Source organism: Phyllostomus discolor, chromosome 5 (assembly GCF_004126475.2).
Source record: "Phyllostomus discolor isolate MPI-MPIP mPhyDis1 chromosome 5, mPhyDis1.pri.v3, whole genome shotgun sequence".
NCBI lineage: Eukaryota > Metazoa > Chordata > Mammalia > Chiroptera > Phyllostomidae > Phyllostomus > Phyllostomus discolor.
Window position 1 is genome coordinate 165,311,924 of NC_040907.2, and position 18,298 is coordinate 165,330,221.

Sequence of the window (18,298 nt, forward strand, 5' to 3'; positions counted from 1 at the left end):
GCCGGGAAGCGATGGCACTCTTACAACAGCACCGGTCTGTTCAGTGCATGATGAAACAGGGAATGAGAGCACGCATCCTTACATCCCTAAATGTGCGCAGTGCATCTCAGTGGGCTGAGGACGGACACAGGAAGGGGGAGGGCAGGAAGAAACGAGGAGTACACACAGACAAAGCCAAAGGGAACAGGATCGAGGGTGGGAGGTGGGGGCGGGTGGGGGGAGAGGCAGGGGTGAGGGGAAATGGAGACAGCTGTACTTGAACAACAATAAAAAAGGTCGCTAAAGTTATCAATGCTCACATAATTTTTTTTTAAAGAATGTTGAATTTGGGGACCTAAACCAAAAATGTCAATAACCACAAGTGACCTTTAATGAGATGCTGTTGGTGTTTTTTTTTTTAATAAGTGTGGTGAGGAGAGTTCAAATCACAGCATAACAAAACTTGTTCAAGTGAATTAATGCGGTCGGTAGGGAGAGTACCACAGAGCAGTATTATTCAGTTGGGGAAAGTTACAGTTGAAAACATGACATTTTAATTTCCCAGGAGTAAACTGGTAACTGTCAAATCATCACGGGAAGAACATGAAACAGGCAAGCAGAACGAACCTACAGAAGGATAATTATCTCCAAACTTAGGAAGCACATTCACCTGCCTACCCACCCCTTGAAGCCTATGCTTAGCACACGTGCAAAAAAAAACTACAATACAACTACTGCAATTATGACGATCATTTTCTTCCGCCCTTCGCTGAGAAACACCTGACAGCTACATGCTGAGCTCTGCTAACAAAACGAAACCTTTCACTTTCTTTAATAGTAAAATTACCATTACTGAATCACTGTCATAAAATAATGCATTCAAGCACATTACCACTTATTTTAAATAAACATCAATTTTGAAACAATCGACTTTGCAATGCTGCATAAGTTTGTTGTTGTTTTTTTTTTAAATCCCTGATTACATTTCTATTTATTCACTGTGGTAGACTGAAACGTTGTATTTTTAGAGACTAACTACCACTTAATTTCTTACCAAAAAACAAAACAAAACAAAACCTAACAACAAAACCGTGTAATGTAGAACAGCAGTGAAGCGAGAAAACGAGCGCTGTGAGAAAACACGGTGCTTGCGCCGCATCGGTGCACGGGAAAACCCGGTGACCTCAGCACACAGCGCGTGGCACTCTCCTGAAGTCAAGGATTGGAGCGTCACCCCAATGCCGCATTCCGGCCAGCAGAGCACGCCCACCAAAGCCCTCGGGAGGCTCTGGACCCCATCAGCAGCAGGTAGTGTTCATCCCGCAGGGAACAGCGTGTGTAATTAATTAACACTGACTGAGGGACTACTGGTTTGGTGCCAGCCTCTGAATTTTACGTTTATCTCGGTGTATCCTAGAAGGTAATCCGTATGCCACAGCGCCTCACAATTCCCATGCCACTGCCGTTTCTCCATCAAGAGGGCCAGATCCAAAAAGAAGCTTACTTGGGGGCTTTTAAAATCATCTTAAGATATTCATCCTGTTTATGCAATTGTCCACAGCACTGCAAACTTCCAGCATTACATTTCAATAGTGGTATGCACATTAACTAAAAAAATAGCAACCTCTGAATTGTTTGTACCCTTCTAAAAAAAAGTCACACTTAATACAGTAATTAGAAAAAAAAAACCTTATCCCTATAAATATTTAAGAAAACTACACGGCATGTGCAATTTGCTAAACAGCTTACTTATTTGTATAGGTGAACTACTTATAAAAGTGACGTCGGGAAAGAACCTCTCGTCTGAATACGGCGGTAAGAGCAGAAAGTCCGCAGCCCTCGCCCACACGCCGGGACGACGCCCGTGCGTGTTGGAAAGGACTTCTGAATGCGCCAGCCTCCTGGGCTCCGGGTCAGCAGCTGGAGCTGTCTGTGTCTCTCAGTCTTTCAGCACTGTCTTCTTTGTGTTCTGGTTTCACGTCGCCTTCATCATCCTCACGCCGAGTTGGATCTTGCGCAGCAACCTGGTCTTTGGTTTGGGGTTCACGTGTGGAAACAGGATCTAAAACTACAACCGGCTTAGCTCGTTTTTCACTGCCGACGTCCTGTCTCCTCCATCCGGTGCTACTGGGAGGCCTAGGGGATGAGCAGGTCAATGAAAAATTAACAGCAGAGAGAGAAAAAAAACACTTCTTTCGTATTCCTGAATTCAGACGAACAAAAGACCCCACACGTTTTCAGTTTAAGCAACATGCACAAAGTGGTCTTTGAGGTGCCAGCCATTTACAAAAGTGAAGCTATTAGATTACATATTAGGAGCACAAGGTCAGAAGGAAGAAGGCGGGAAAAGTCAGAGCAGTTCACCACAGGAGTGTTAAAAAGCCAAATGCACCTACCTGCTTCATGGCATGCTCCTCGCAGGAAGTGCAAAGCTCAGGGACACGGGCAGACCTCCCCAATGCCGGAGCCCCGACTCCTGCCCCGCCTTCGCTTAGCCCGCAGGGGCCGGTTAACGCCCTGCCTCGCGTCCCTGGACACATGTGGTTGCAGCTTAGCCCTGCGGGGACTGCCCGGATGGACGAGGGAAGCACATCACCCTCACCACTGACGGACAACCGAGGCGCGAGGAGAAATGTGGTCAGAAATGGAGGCGAGGGGAGGAGCAAGGGCCGATGGGAGAACCCAGGGAATCAGCTAAAATGCTAAGTTACCATAAACCTTTTCTAAAAAGAATCGTGTTTCTGGAGAAATCTCTGGTGGAATTGCAGATGCTGTTTCTTTTCCCACCGAGGCTTTCCTGCCCTCTCTTCGGATGCAGAAGCTACTGCTCTGCCAGCTGAGGGGGTGGCAACGTCCTCGTGCAGGGGGACGTCCCGGAACACGCACGCCGGGCGTCAGGAAACCAGGCAGTCGGCACCTCCTCCCCCCGAATCATGGTCGGGAGCCACCACCCGAAGGTCCTGGGCTGCCGCCCTGGTGCCTGAGGGTCGAGGGGTGGGTAGTGGGCAGGGCCGGGGCCATTCAGGCTTATCTGCTCTTCTCGGTAAATGCCGGGATGTGCACCATGAGCCAGCACGCCCCCGCCCACCTCTGGATGCCGGGCTCTGCCCACGGTTCTACCAGCCCCTTACCTGGAGCTGGTTTCTGCTCCCCCTCCCTGACTCTGGGAGCAGGTCAGATCTGCCGGCCGGACGCTCTCGTACATCTCAATACTCCCCACTGTCCCTTGTTGGACTTACTGCAGTTATAGGTAAACACTGTGCAAATACAGTGCAAGCGGCCCCAAAACCGGACCGTTCAGCTTTGTCCACAGGTGTACGCCAGCTAGCACCTAGCACAGACCCGTCTGTGGAGTGAGCGAATGAGCGCATACTGATTAACTGTGTGAAAGCCTCATGAGGAATGGGCAGGAACCAAGGCTCGGGTGTGAGCGGGTCTGAAGTCTCTCTGACACGACAAGAACAACAGGACAAATGATCAACCACTAAGAGGAAACGGCCCGCACAGCCACCACAGGTACGAAACCCTCCACCCCAACAACCGCAGCTGTGTCACTGCCCAGCCAGTGCTATGAGATCCACCCAAACTGGGAAAGCCGCTCCGCCTGGCTATCTGGTTATGCTGTGTGACGAGCTACCGTCGCTGAGTGACTGAAGCAGAACTCTATCTTCCTTGGAGATGGTAAAGCCAAGGGGTGACCAGGCTAGGCTATCGTGAGGACAGATTCTCGACTGGGCAATGCCCTTGTCATTAGAAATCACCAAGACACTGCGCATCTTACCTTGCCTGAGGATCCACTTCTCGTGATGTCTGTTACTCTACTCTGGGAATCAGAATGGGCTATAGTTCCCCTGGTTTGACTTTCTCTGAACCAGGAAACACCTGAAAGGCCTTACCCAGCGGGGCGTGGTCAGAGAAACCCACCCCTGCAACTGACGGAGGGGTTAACCACAGGAGTGCGACCCCAGGCAGTGGAGGGAGCTGTTAGGCCGTCTGTCTCAGGCTGCTGCCTCTGCAGCTGATGCTGGGCCCGAGGCCAGCAGCTCCGGCAGCCTGAAAAGTGGCCGGAGGCGGCACACAAGCCAGTGCTCTCTCGGAGGCTCCACATCCGATATGCAGAGCACCTGCTGGATAAGCCGGGGTCCTTCCTCTCGGAAATGCGCATGCACCTGGCCTGGCACTGGAGAGGCTGGAGAAACCGAGGGCCAGCTGCGGCCACATGCCAACTAGGTGACAACATGCGTGAACTGGAGCAGCATGAACCTTCAGAGTATTAAAATAAAAGGCTACTACGTGACTTCCGCCTTCTCGATCTCATGCAGAATTCTCGTGCGGCTTCCCTAACGGAGAAGCAACACTGGACAAGGGAATTCTAGGAAGTGAAGCTCCAGCCTAGCTGGTTGCTGCAGCCAAAGCCACGGAGCCTGCGGCTCAAGCCACCAGTCTGTCTCCACCACCCTGGGTTCGAGCTCACTGTACATAAGCCAGCCAGCCTGCGCTAAGCAAGCGAAGGAGTATTTATATCATTCGAGGTGAGCAAATTCCATCAGCCCATACCGACCTTGACCACTTCTGCAGAACTAGTGAGGAGGGTTCCACGCCCACATGTGTCTGCAGGTGAAGGGGTGCTGGACCCATCCTAGGAAAGCCTTCTTCACCAGTGGGAGGCCGGACAGTTGCAGGAAGTGCTCTTGGGGCTTCACAGCAGCAACAACTGAGTGCCGACTGAACCGAACACTCGGAAACCTCGTATTGTCGGGCTGAAACTGTCCTGGAATTGGCTTGGTCCAGAGAATCCTTCCTCTTTCTTGGAGCAAGCTTCTCCACTGCAGATTAATCTACTATTGAATCACCCGGGGCTGCAGTGGGAGAGCTCCTCTGTCGGTTAGCACTGAACTTGGCACAGTGGGCGACGTCTCCGAACCTGGGCACTGCGAGTCGGAGTAACGAGCTTCTCGAGGTTGGTGAGCACTGACTTGGGACCCCGGTGGGTTAAGACTAAAAGGGGCCACGGTGACCATCTGGCCCAACCTGTCCTTTTACAGATGAGGAGAATGGCGTTTGGAGAGGGGCAGGGCCTGGCCGGAACTCACAGCTCAGCAGTGGCAGAGCCTCAGCGACCACCGGGAGCTCTAACGCCGTGCGCCTGCTTTCCCACGGCACCACGCTGCTCGCCAAAGGCATCTTCTCCTAAAAAATGATGATGCCACAGGCTAATTCTGGCAGGTTTGATCATTTCTTTCTGCAAACGCCTGATTTTGGAGGCATCTTTCTGATATGTAAACAGAAAGTCCATCCCTTCAAGCTACCCTTGTTTTTTATTTTACTTCATTTTTTCCCTCTGTGACCTGTATCAGTGGTTCCTCTTGGGTTGACATCGGGTCCATTCCTGTTTCCCACGGGCAGCGGCCCAGGGTGCCCTCTGGAATGAGGAGCCTTCCTCCCAGGCTTCATTCCAGCTGCACTCCCATCTATGCAAAAGGCGAGATTGCCCCACCAGGAACACTGCCAGGAGCCCAGGCTCCTGCTCTTGGCAACTGCAGCGGCGGCCTTGAGGAGGTTAAATCTGAAGTTTCTCCCCCAAGGCAAAAAATCCAGGCACTCAAATGCAACAGTCCAACAGGAATCCGATAGGTATGGTATTCTGGTCAGTCTTTCTACTTGAATTCTGCAGCTAAAGGCAATGACCACAAACTAGGAATTCAAATTCAGCACTCACCGAAAAGTACGGCAGACCTCCTGCATCCTGCAAAATCTCCAAGTAACCTTGGGATTTACGGGTCAGACAGAGTAAGAGTAACATCAGGGACGGTCAAGGTGACAGGGATCACCAACCCCTTTTCATCCGTCAAATGAAGACACCAAAGACGGGTGTGAAACGATGTCCTGGGGCGTGCAACTTGTGAACAGCAGACAACAGGGCTAAAATTGTGGAGTCCTGATTTCCTGTCCAATACATATATTTTTTCTTACCACCACGGACCAGTAGTCATTTACAATCTATTCAAATAGATAGATATTCTCACAGGTCATTTTAGATCATCTGCCCAAGGGCTGTTTCAAGACAACGAGAAAAGGCAAAAACAAAATAAAAGCTAGGAGACGATATGCCAATGTCTGCTACGCTACCTAGAAGCCTGGTCGTGCAAGCACGACCTTTCGGAGAGCTGGGTGCCCTTCCGGAGACCGGCGACGTGTCCTCAGCTGCAAGAGGGCCAGAGAGTGGGCCGGGGATGGGTGAGGCCATCTGCCGATGGAAGGAAAGACTTGACTCCCAACTGGACTGGTACCGGAAGAACCGCAACAACTGCAAACAGTACTGCCAGAGCGGAACTCTCTGAAGGACTCGGTGATTTCTCAGACTGTATTATGAGGAGAAAATGTAGCATTCTAATTTTTTAAAAAGCACATCATTGTTTGCATTCAATGAAATTCCTTTCAAAATCAACTTTCCACGTTCCAATTATGTTCCAACAACATTCTAGCTACCGTTGCGGCTGCAATTCAAATTAACTAATGCCCCAAAGAGCCCTAATCGACGTGGTTCTGAGCTCAATTGAATGCAATCAAAGCTCATGAAATGAGGGGGAAATGCTTATTTCATGCAAATTCTACATATCACTCAAGCTTAATTTTACTGATAATATAAAGGTGGGACATTTTGAACATTACAGTGAATGAAACTTTTAAGCGGTGAGAGTTATTTTATAAAATGCTACCTCTGAAAAGCTGATTGCCAAACAGTGTAAAAATGGCTCGAGGCATAAATGCCAAGTTCATTTCTATTTCACTTCTGAGGTAACTATCTTTCAAATCGCAACAGCTGGACTATTTAACACAATCTGGTGAATCAAAGTATAGTCCTTCCCCGGTCTCCCAGTGGGACGCCTGCATTAGTCGGTGGCAGCTGTCCAAGCGTGATGCACAGCCGGACGGTCTGCACTCCGTTTCATTTACAAGGAAAATGGGTAAGGCTGCAATCACAGTTACCACCTTCAAGGGCAGAAAACGGAAAGATTCAAATTCGTCTTCATAAAGTAGTTTCCTGGGAAAACTCCAAAAAGGAAGTCCGTGCTCTATTTTCCCTTGTGCTCTCCCCCGCCCCCACCTCCGCCCCCGCCCCCAGCCCTTTCTCCGGTCACAACAGCGGCCCACGGCAGTGGCTTCGCCATGGAGGTCGTTTTTGTTGTTTCTCTCAGACACCCTGCTTTTCAGGAGATCTTGATAACACTTGTCTAAAATTCCCCCAAATAGACTTTCAAAGCATAAAAGGACATTTCCTATATTATTACCAATTGGAAGGCTTTTAAATTGAATGCAAGTAGAACAAAGCTAATTTCTTTTGGCTTTGGGTACTTTTTTCAAACTCCATCTGAGCTCCGAGAATAAATGAGTTTGTCCGTGTGGGTCAGCTTCTGTGCGAGGGGGAGACCAGATGCAATTTTACACCCTGACAAAGCACTGGGAACAACAGCGGGCTGCCGTGGCTGCAAACCCGACAGCAGCTTCTGGACGGGGGTCTGCCCTCAGGATGAGCGAGAATTCCTCTCTAACAGGTGACGACGGTGGGGGCAACCCTCTGCGTCTGCGCAGGGCAGTGACGGCAGCGCGGGCATCCCCGTGCGGGGTGACGCCGCAGACCGTGCGCAAAGCCTGGGCCCAGCTCTCTGTTCCTGTCCTGGAGGCCGGGCCGTGGACACGGGCTCCGACGACACTGGCCCACGCAGGCGCAGCGGCCGGGACCGGTCTCACCAGCAAAATCAACCACGGATGGCGCGTGAACTCACTAAGTTTTAGGTCAGGCAAAGATTCTGAAATGTGTTAACACATTTTGGGGGCCACTTTCCAGGGGTTTTTTTGTGATTTTGCACAACGTTCCGTCACCGTGAAAAATCCACTCGGATCCCAACTATTAAAAGGGACTATTGCGGAAGAGAAGTATTTTAAGAGACGCGGAGTCTTCCGCAAAACGACCACGGGTGACACGGGCTCCTCAAAAAGGGGCCGAGCCCCGAGCGCTCGCCATTTCCGTTCTAAGTTTCCAGAACAGCATCTTTAACTCGGTAAAGACTGCACACTTTAAGCTCTCCTTTAAGATGGGAAGTCACGAAGAATTCGGTGAGCTGCTCCATCCAGTTACACGACGAAGTGTATTTCAGACGAAACGTGTTGATGGGGTGTCAGGAGTAAGGTCAATGTGTCCTTAAGTCTGAAGTTGTATTTAAGTTTTAGTCAGCTACTTCTGCTTGAATAAATACTCCACTACATGCAAACACGGGGGAACACAAACCCTGCAGAGGCTACTGAGTGATGCTTTTTAAAATTTTACAGAGCACTGAAAGCTGCGTGCTTCTCTATGCAGAAGTGACAGATCTTACGCTGAGTCCCTTAACATCACAGGCCTTTGCCACTGGAGGCGCATGTTAGAAGGCAATCAATTGCTGGGGAGGACTGCGACTTTCACAGGCATCCTGAGATGTACGCGGCAGCACGTGAACGCCAGGTGCGACGCAGCCTCCACCACGAACCTGGAAGACGCCGCTGTCGGCACAGCGGCTCGGAACACGCGGGGGACAAAGTGCCCGGCGGATCTTCCGGGCAGTCCACAGGGTCACTCCTTGGGGGGCAGGAAGAAAAGACTAAGTGAGGGGATCTCAACTTCCAGAACATCCAGTTGTCTGCTAATTGTGTTGTTCAAACCTAATGGCCCGTGTGCAGGCGCACAGGGAGCGGCTTTGTGGCCGCGCTTTGCCGGGCAGAGCCGTTTCCTGCAGTGTCAGCACACAATTCAGCGGCACCAAGACTGCAGTTGAGGGCAGACAAAATCCTTTAATTGTCTGAGAGCACCAGATTAAGCGGTAACTTCCACGCAGTTCCTTCTGCTGGCTGGTAGTCTCTTGTCAGAAACAAATGTCTACGAAGGACAGGGAAGGTGCCCTCCAGTCTCCCCTCCGCAGTGTGCACACACGCACACACACCCTCGTGCACACTCACACAGAGAAGGGGAGAAAGGAGGAGAGGCGGGGGCGGGGAAAGGCTGGCGGTGGGACTGCTGAAAGAAAACGCACCCTCTTCCACCCTGGGGGCTGAAGGAACCGTTCTGTTCTGATTGTCGAACCCAACTTCTCTCAGGGAACAGTTCCACGACCAGCCAAACGAATTTCTAGCTGAGATCAATATGGGAGAGAATAATTTAAGCCGAGTTTCCCTGAAAGTAAGTTAAGAATCTCCGCTGCTGTTTGGTAACGCGTATCAAAGGCGCCGATTTTCTAGCTCCAGTCCAAAAGAGCAGTGCTTTTCAATGTCATTTTTCTGCATTAGTTTCCCACCGGAAATAATGAAGCAAAACTGAAGAGGCCAGTTCGAGGTCAAACGGCGATGAAATCAATCTTACTTTTAATTCAAAACCCTCTGAAAGGCAATTCCATTATTTTCCCTCACAGAAATGTCTGACTAATCGCACTAACCCAGAGACATCTAAAATTTCTTTTATCAGCTACCCTTGGTATTCAGTTAATGGCTCCGACGAGATGAACTCTACAAAAATAAATCTCTGTGGGGCCAAAAGTCACATGTATTCAGAGATACTATAACTAGAAATTAAATGCAAATTAAAACAAAAATGGTTTCATTGGAAACGGACATTTTCCTATTGAAACTGAAGCCCTGTAATTGCTACATGGTTTTTTGCTGTTGTTGTTTTCTAAACTCTTCCAGGGCACAATGTGACCTGCTCTGACCTCCCAAACAAAACAGGCAAGCTAGCTGCCGATCTGGTAGTTAAAAGGGAAATCTAAAAGAGCCCGACAAAGCTCGAAGTTCTGGGGAGACCTGGGCGTGAAGAGCAGTATGATGAACTAGGGAAGTGTTGACTGGGCGGGTCTCTGGCGACTGCGGCTTAAAAGCCTCTCTGAGGACGACGGAGAGACCGGACACAGCTATGAAACCACTCCAATGGCACCAATGACAGTGGATCCTAAGCTCACATTCAAAGGGATTCTCACCTTTGCAGCAGAGTTTCATAGAAGTACTGTAACTAGAGGTAATGAAAAATCACCTTTGAGGTTGGCTGCTTTATTTAGTTGAAACTGTCAGCGAGACATTCACCTTCCTGAAAGTAACCAATAAAAAAAAGTGAACAAGAATGAATAAAGCTCATCACCGACAAGTAGGGCCGCATCCAGATATTATGAGTCAAAAAAGCCAGAGGGCAAGAAGATAAGGTACTCTTGGACCGCTGCCTGATTGTGATGCAGGACTCTTAAAATCTGCTCCACGCTGAAGGCCCCCTCGTCCCGCTCAATTTATAACAGAGCTGTCCTAACATAAGATGACCCACGGACACTAAGCAAAACATCAAGGAGCTGGCTGGTAATCAACCTCTTGAGGTAGAGCATTAAAGTGACTATAACAACAAAATTTATCCTGGCTGTAGACTGTACGAAACAACAGGATTTGCAGCGATACGTACAGCCCTATATTATTGTACTATATCATCCAATGACAGATTATTGTATTATATCATCCAATGACAGAGGTGTTTTTGTAAAGGTGTTTGACTTCTGGGAATAAACTATTCTTCAGTGTTCTGAAATGCCATTACATTTAAAAATGTGTACATTAAATTTACGCCGAAGACTAAAGTAGCTTAGGCTGGTGTTCTGATACGGTAATTTCCAGAGTTTACTTGTGAAACACTGCCCCTTTGTTGGACGTCTGACATGAAAAACAGTAAAATAATTTCTGTCTGAGTACTCTTTAAATCTTCGTGTTAATTCAGACGGGCTCTCCTTTCAGAATTCTTTGTTTCACTAGGAAACACTTCCTCCCCTCGGCAAGAGAAATGTTAATCTCTTGGGTTACCCTTAGGCAGAGGGAGAGAGCCGGGTGCCGGGGCGGCAGTGCCCATGTGTGAGCTGGGGGGGTGGGGCCGGGTGTGAGCACCGCAGGGCTGATGGAGGCTTTCCCTGTGGCCTCAGTGCTTTCTGTAGAAGAAACCTCAAGGTCACTGTCTTCCCTCCATTCCTCAAGGTTTAACACACTCAACGCAGTACGCTCTAGTTCAAAAGCATGGGCTCTGGAGACAGAATAAATAGGTTCAAATGAACTCTGACCCAACTACTGATTAGGAATAGAATTTTGGGCAACTCGTTCACCTCACTGAGCCTCAGTTTTCGATCTTTAAAATGGAGGTATGTCCATTCTGTACATCTGGGAGAATTACAACTATTCAGGAAAGTACCTGGCTTTCATAAACGCTAGTCAACTACAGGAACTACAACAAAACGTCACAGAAGCCAATTCCAAAACCCCGAACTTCCACGCCAGACACCGGCTCCATTCCCCACAGCCTCCACCTACGACCCACACGGATGCCCTGCCGCCCGCAACCCAGACACATTTCCTCTCGCGTGGGTGGTGTCGTCTGTGGATCTACATGAATAAATACTGATGAAGAGTAACAAAATGTTAGCCAAAAGAGAAAACACATATAGTAAAATGTCAGCTTTTACCCTCAAAATGTGTTCCCAATCCACTTCACCTGTCTCAGGAACACAGAGCTACCATGTTCCAAGGATTAAAACGGAAGACACTTCTACTCAGATCTAGGTGCACTGCATTTGTCACTTCTTGTTCAACCTACGTTTGTCTCTGAAATATCCGCTTCCTAGTTACGCATTCACCTAGGGCCCCGCAGGTGTGGCTCTGAAACTAGCCACGGGAGTAAAAGGAGAATCAGGCTTGGCACCGAGGAGCTTTGACCTGGCTGAATCCACACGGTACTTTCCTGCACCTGTGCTTGGGAGGCATGTCTGCATCACATTTAAAACTATCTGCAATGGTGGCAAAACTCACAGCTATTCCCAAAAACCGCATCCACGTTCCAAACCCTACGTCGCTTGGAAACATATGCGCATGTTGAACACGCATTGGGGGTTAAAATGAGCCGTGTCACGGTTTGACCACAGTGAACACTGACGCTGGCTCTCAGGGTTCTACGACCAGTGGAGTGGCTCTCAGTCACTCCACATTTCACCCACTCACCCCATCATACCGTCCGTGATCAGGTATTTCTAATCCGAAGGGGCCAAAGGCATCTGGGGCCACAGTGACGGGGCTGGAATGAGTGAGTAGCTCTCCGAAGGGTCACAGTCATTTTGCTTTGGGTTTGTAAGTTCCAATGATGCCATTTAAAAACCCGGTATCTTACATTTCTGGGCTTGTGTGTGTTTTAACGTATGGAGAGACGTGTGGCGGGTAGAACATATATATACTTAACTCTTGTTCTTTACCTTAACTGTGCACTTTTTTTTACCAAGCAACCACGTTAGTGAGGGATTATGGGGGTTCCAGAGCTGAAAGGGACCCTGGAGAATACCTGATCTACCTGCCTCAGTTTTAGGTCCGAAAAAAACCACCACAAAAACAAAACAGAGAGGTCACATGACTTCCCCAAGGAAACTGGCCAAGTCAATAACCCGGGGGTCCAGTACCTAAGCTTCCAACTCTAACTTTAGTCCCTGATTACATAGTAATGGCTCAGCACTATCATTTTAACATGAGGTGGAATAGGAGTTCATGGAAATACATTTCAGAGATTATCTAATTTACAAGACAACCCTACAAGGTAGGCATCGCTACCCTCACTGTACAGATTAGGAAACAGAGTCATGGATGAAGTAGCTTTCTCAGGGTCACAGAGACACTAAATAGCAACCACAAGGTCAGAACCCCACCTAGGCTACCTGACTGTAGAATTTGGTTCTGGAAATAGCCCCATCTGCTTGCCACCCTGTGCGTCTAAGGACAGGTGTGGGTTTAGAACACGGACCACACTGCCCATCCTTGTCACTGCCCTGCCCAGTCTACAGGCTTTTACTGGTGGAAACATACACCATTCCGGTCTTTCTGACCCTGGCGACATCCAGCCTGTGTCCAGGTACTGTAGCTGTCCGAAAGTAAGAAAACAGTTACCTTTAAAGAAATTCTAGGATCCGGAATGCTCTCCGTTTTAGATTCAACATCCCACCCATTGAGATTAGCTTGAATCAGTGAGTCTTACTACACTCTGACTGTCGGATTAGCCTAGGCCCACGGGAGGGAGCGTGAAAGCAACCCAGGTTTCTGCTGTGCATCTGCTTTGGCCAGCTCTTTACCTCTCAGACCGTCGGGGGAGGCTGTGAGCTTCATTCTCGTCGGAATTCTAACCCACCAAGATGAATGACTTCAGATTCACTGCTTGGTTTAAGAGATTGTTACTAGATGGTATACGGTTATTAGAAATAATTAATAGCACGCGAATATTTCTAACACTATCATCAAAACAGAAGCAACTGGGCTTTTCCGAGTCCTGATTATCTTTTCCTTCTTTGTCTTCAAAAAGCACCTTGCCTTGCTTAGGCTGGTGACGAAAATGTTCATTTTAATTAATCCTTGTAATTAAGTATTTGTTACTGGTGTCTCCTGCCTTCTCACAGGTCCTGAGGAAATAAATCCACGGACTGTATGTACCTCTGGCTCTAAATTTGCCAGACGGGAGTCAACTCCATTATTTGGAATACACGTATATATGTCCATTTTAGGGATTTATTAAAATTAAAAAAATTTCTAGGAATAGCTTGACAGTAACTAATTTTCTGGTTAAGCAGAGATCTTATGCAGAAAACATCTTTGCTTCTACTCTTACTTTAAGATGTTTTTTAGTAGATTAGCAAACTTTCCCGCCTACCTGAGGCCAATCGGGTGAGCATACCTGAGTCCTTGTTCTACAAGGGGCATTCCGCTGCGGCTGATAACTTGATCTTGTTTCAGTACAAAGATGCAGAAGGTGTGCAAGACTGAGCTGGATCTAAATGACTCCTGGGCATTTAAAAAATGTTTGAAAAACCAGACAAGCCAACCAAAACCAACAGATGAAAGTCTCTAACATCTGGCTTATGAATCTGTGTAACCGCTGAGCCATGGGGGATGCTGGGTAATCGAGTATTTTAATGAATTGATATTCTGCTGTTTTGTTGATACTAAAAAATGCACTCATGCTGTTCATTTATTCAACAAATATTTCCTGAGAGCCTACCATAAGGCAAGAACTTTTTTCCAGGTGTTTGAGATATGCCTGGGAAGAAAACAAAACAAAAGAACTCCTACCCTCACGGAGCTTCCATCCGAGCAGGGACAGACAGGATAAGCATTAGGCATAATACACCAAGCACACAGTATACTGGAAGATAACTGCTGTGGGGAAAAAACGGAGCCGGTTAAGGAGGAACCAAAGTTTAGAGGCAGATGAGTTACAATTTTAAATAGGGTGGTAGGGGTGGGCCTCCTTTAAAAGATGACATTGAGCAAAGAAATGGTGGAGGTTGAGACAGGAGGTCATATAACTTGGGGAAAAGACATTCCGGGCAGAGGGTACAGCATTTAAAGTAAAGGGCAAGAGTGGACCCAAACCTGGGCGGAGAGGCCAGAGAGGAGGGAGGAAGGGAGGGTAAGACTGGAAGGGACCGGTGTGTGTGTGTCTGTGTGTGTGTGTGTGTGTGTGAGATAATGTAAGTACTAGAGGCTACTGTGATTAACTCCTTGACCTTGATTCCCTGTCAAGAGCCAACAGTGCCACTCACCTAAAACACTTTGTAGTCTCTCTACAGATCAATATAAAGACGCAATTACCAGAGTGCAAAGACTGTTTTAAAAAGCAAAGGAAACATTTCACTTTTAACTGCTGATCCAACTTCCAAGTGCTTGGACAATTCACGTCTATGAGACAAGACGATGTGGTTTGCCCCTACCTTACGGTTTGTGAAACGGAGTAAACGTACTAGTTAGCGACAGTCAGAAACAGTCCTGAAAACAATCCTTTTCATTCCTGGCAGCGAGGCTGGTTTCAGGGAATCCCGGCACATCCCATGAGTTTTTACTTTTACAGCTTACCTATAACTAAATTATGTTAAACTTCTTTCCCTCATGGAAAAGCCAGGTTGAACCACGAATGAAGTGAATAGTTACCATGCACGCACACAAAATACTCGGGTTCCTCTGGAGAGTCTAATGGTCCTTAAACCGATTTTTCAGAAAGGCACTCTTCTTTGTTAAATGGCTTTCTTCTATGAAAACGCATGGCTTTGGCTATTGCAGCTGCAGAATGTCAAGAACGGAATAATCAAGCATTAGGTTACAAAGTTGGGAAGTTAATACAGCAGCACAGAGTATTTGTATTAGCGCCTTAAGTAGATAAATTAAATTGAAATGTGTCTCTTGAGCAGTCATTGAACAAGCAAGATGAGAAATAAATTAAGCCTCGCGGAGGCCTTTATGGATTCTAACAACTGTGTCTGCCAACACACGGATCCTTTTCACTGTCGATTCAACACGTTCTGCAGACCTTGGGCCTGCAATTATTTCATTTCCTTTCTTGGGAATGTAATTTCCACTTACTTTTGGAGAATAAAAGGCAGACAAAAGGAAGAAGGAGTTGCAGTATTTTCTGATTAAGATTATCTGTGGAAAATGGTAAAGGGAAAAAAAATCTATACACACACAGCGAAGCATCTCTCGGAAACCAACTTGTCTCCGCCAAATTGCTTTTGTGTCTGGATATTGGTTCCAATGTAGCCCGATTGCTGACGTCCAATTAGATGTTAAACAAATCTAACAGGAAAGATGAAGAATGAATATAGATCATCTTTCTGTCAGGGCTGTTTGAGTGACTGCAGTCAAAAGCAGCACGTGACTGCAGGAGGAAGTGTGCCTTGAAGCACAATGGAATTAGATAAAACTGTAAGTCAGCAAAGGAGGCCATTCATTCCAAAAGAGGGGGAAAAAAAAGTTAATAGTACCAATGAGAAATGCAAGAATGGAAGAAAATACCAGTTGGCAAAAATAGATCTAAATTGAATTTCGACTTCATTTGTCCAGGTTTCACCTTTTAAACTAAGACAGGTAGAGGCACAAAGAGGGGTTCTTTCTCTCCCGATAGAACAGGAAATCAGAGGTTTAATTAACCATGATTACAATTACCATCGGCTGATCTGATTTGTCTCACCTCTTCCTTTTCTTCAGGTGACAAACCCCCTGACGTTCTGGCAAGGGAACTAAAGCAAAACTAGACTAATTTCCAAAAAGAGCCCGCCATTGTTATAAAACAAACTGATCCTCTACCAGCTCTGTCGGAAACACATTCAATAGCCGGATTAACTGTGACAAAGTGTCACTTTCAAGCTAGTCTATAGAGATAGACCTTCACACGGTAGGTTTTCATTCTCGGGACAGAGAAATATTAAGGCTCGCCTTTAAGTGAGGACCAGAAAATAAGGTACCCTTCAAAGTACGTTTGAGGGTCTAGTTCTTCTGAAAGATCTAGTATCTTCCTCAGCTCCTCAGGAACCATTAAGAGGGATGATGTAAGCATTTAATCTTGAAAGAAGGATTGTCTTCTGATGCCAAATAATTGTTACCCAAGCCAACCTTCATGCAGAAGAAGAACCTCATTACCAACCCAGTCAAGGGGCAGAGATTCCTTCACACATATCCGCTTTGGATGGGAATCAGACCTCAAAGCTAAGAGCCTGGAATCAAAAGCTGGCTCAGCGAAGGAAGGAAGGAAGGAAGGAAGGAAGGAAGGAAGGAAGGAAGGAAGGAAGGAAGGAAGGAAGGATACTCATTGGCTAGCCAAATCAAAACCTCTCCAAAGAGAAATAAAGCAGAGTAACCCACGAGTTAGTTATCCCAGATTCTTCCACACACCATTTAGTAAAGAGCATCATTACTTACTGAAACGTAACCTTGGAACGTGTGCCTCCTTCCAATTTACACGGCCCATCACCCGGCTCAGGTGCTGGGCCGCACGGGCTGTTGAATTCTGCCTCCAGAGTTTTCTTGTTCAAGGCTGTTTTTGCTACACTGGATACAGAACCCAACACTGGCATGGATTTGGACTCTGAGGTGGCTAATATCCCGGTTGGACCTTAAAACCAAACACAGACCTCAAGTTTAATAATTCTGCGTGATGCTGATTATGGGACTGAAAAACAGATTAGCTGAAAATCCCTCCGCAAGTGAAAAGGCCAAGTTTTGCTACAATTTCAAGAGCGTACTGGAAAATGTTCCTAGCAGAAATTTACTCTGCTTTGGGGGCACTACTCAGAACCCCAAGACCATGCTGAGAAATTGTGTACAGACTTTTAAGAAACCACAAGCCCCCAGGCCACGGTTGCCTCACTGACCAGAGCCCTTAAAAATGCTGCAATTGTGAAAACTCTTTTCTTCTCCTAAGTATGGCTTTCTGACAGCCCTACTTGAACCATGTGGACTCTTAAGAGTTAATTCCTCCCCAAACTCAGCTCTGCATTTGAAACACAAAATGGAACAATGTCAAAAGGCTCTTTTGAAAAAGGCTCAGGAAGGCTTCTTGAGCATTAAACAGCTTTTATGAACATTTTCATTTTAATGTGATTGAGAAGTAAGTGGATTTATTTCCTGTTAATATACAGACACAGGATTACAAAAACTAAGTGGCAAAGAGTTTGGCTGTTTACCTGTTAGACTTTTCTGCTCTTTGGGGCAGGTTTTAAAAAACCACAACAGGCCTGATCACTGAAATTATTGGCGTATCAACCTAGAAATTCTGGTGTTGAAGCTAAGCTCCATCGTGACTCATTTTCTATCTTTTGAAAGATACTATCCCAGACCTTTTTTTTTTTCAAAACAAGATTCTAGTATGTCTTGACACTTCAAAAGGAATCCTTTTAAAACAAAGAGATTTTTACAAAATAAGTCACAAATGGACAAATAAAATTAGAACCTCTAAAAATGAAACCCAAGGACAACTTGGAAAAGTGTTAACCAAAAGAGGACAGAATTGGAGCCCTGGCTGGCGTAGCTCAGTGGATTGAATGTGGGCTGCGAACCAAAGCATCGCATGTTCGATTCCCAGCCAGGGTATATGCCTGGGTTGCAGGCCATAACCCCCAGCAACCACACATTGATGTTTCTCTCTCTCTCTTTCTCCTTCCCATCCCTCTCTAAAAATAAATATAATCTTAAAAAAAGAGAGATTAAAAAAAAGCTACACTTAAAAAAAAAGAGAACAAAATTGGGATATGCCGTAAGAAATGTGAGACCATCCCCTAAAAAAGAAAGTGGTGCAAAGTGGGTGCAATCCAGAAACGCCAGCGAATCACTCATCGACATAAAGCTCTGGAATTCTATTCTTTCATTTGTACACGAATATGGCTGATTTTGACAACAGTGTAACGCATCGACTGCAAAAATGAAGCCCTAATTTAAATGGCTCGGCCACTCCGCTGTGGCACCTGCTTCA

The 18,298-nt window shown here is 46.9% G+C and overlaps 1 protein-coding gene across 3 annotated transcripts in view; it reads right to left on the reverse strand.

Moving 5' to 3' along the window:
• Positions 1-379: 379 nt before the first annotated feature.
• SHTN1 (shootin 1) overlaps positions 380-18,298 on the reverse strand; it is a 93,768-nt gene continuing 75,849 nt past the window's right edge. The window contains exons 16-17 of one of the 3 annotated variants that reach the window (XM_028513525.2): positions 16,750-16,942; positions 380-2,115 (exon numbers count right to left, since the gene is read on the reverse strand). In XM_028513525.2, coding sequence (XP_028369326.1) covers positions 1,893-2,115; positions 16,750-16,942 — 416 coding nt within the window. In that variant the 3' untranslated portion in view covers positions 380-1,892. The remainder of the gene's footprint in view (positions 2,116-16,749; positions 16,943-18,298) is intronic. The other 2 variants (XM_028513527.2, XM_036027369.1) reach the window with 2 other exon arrangements.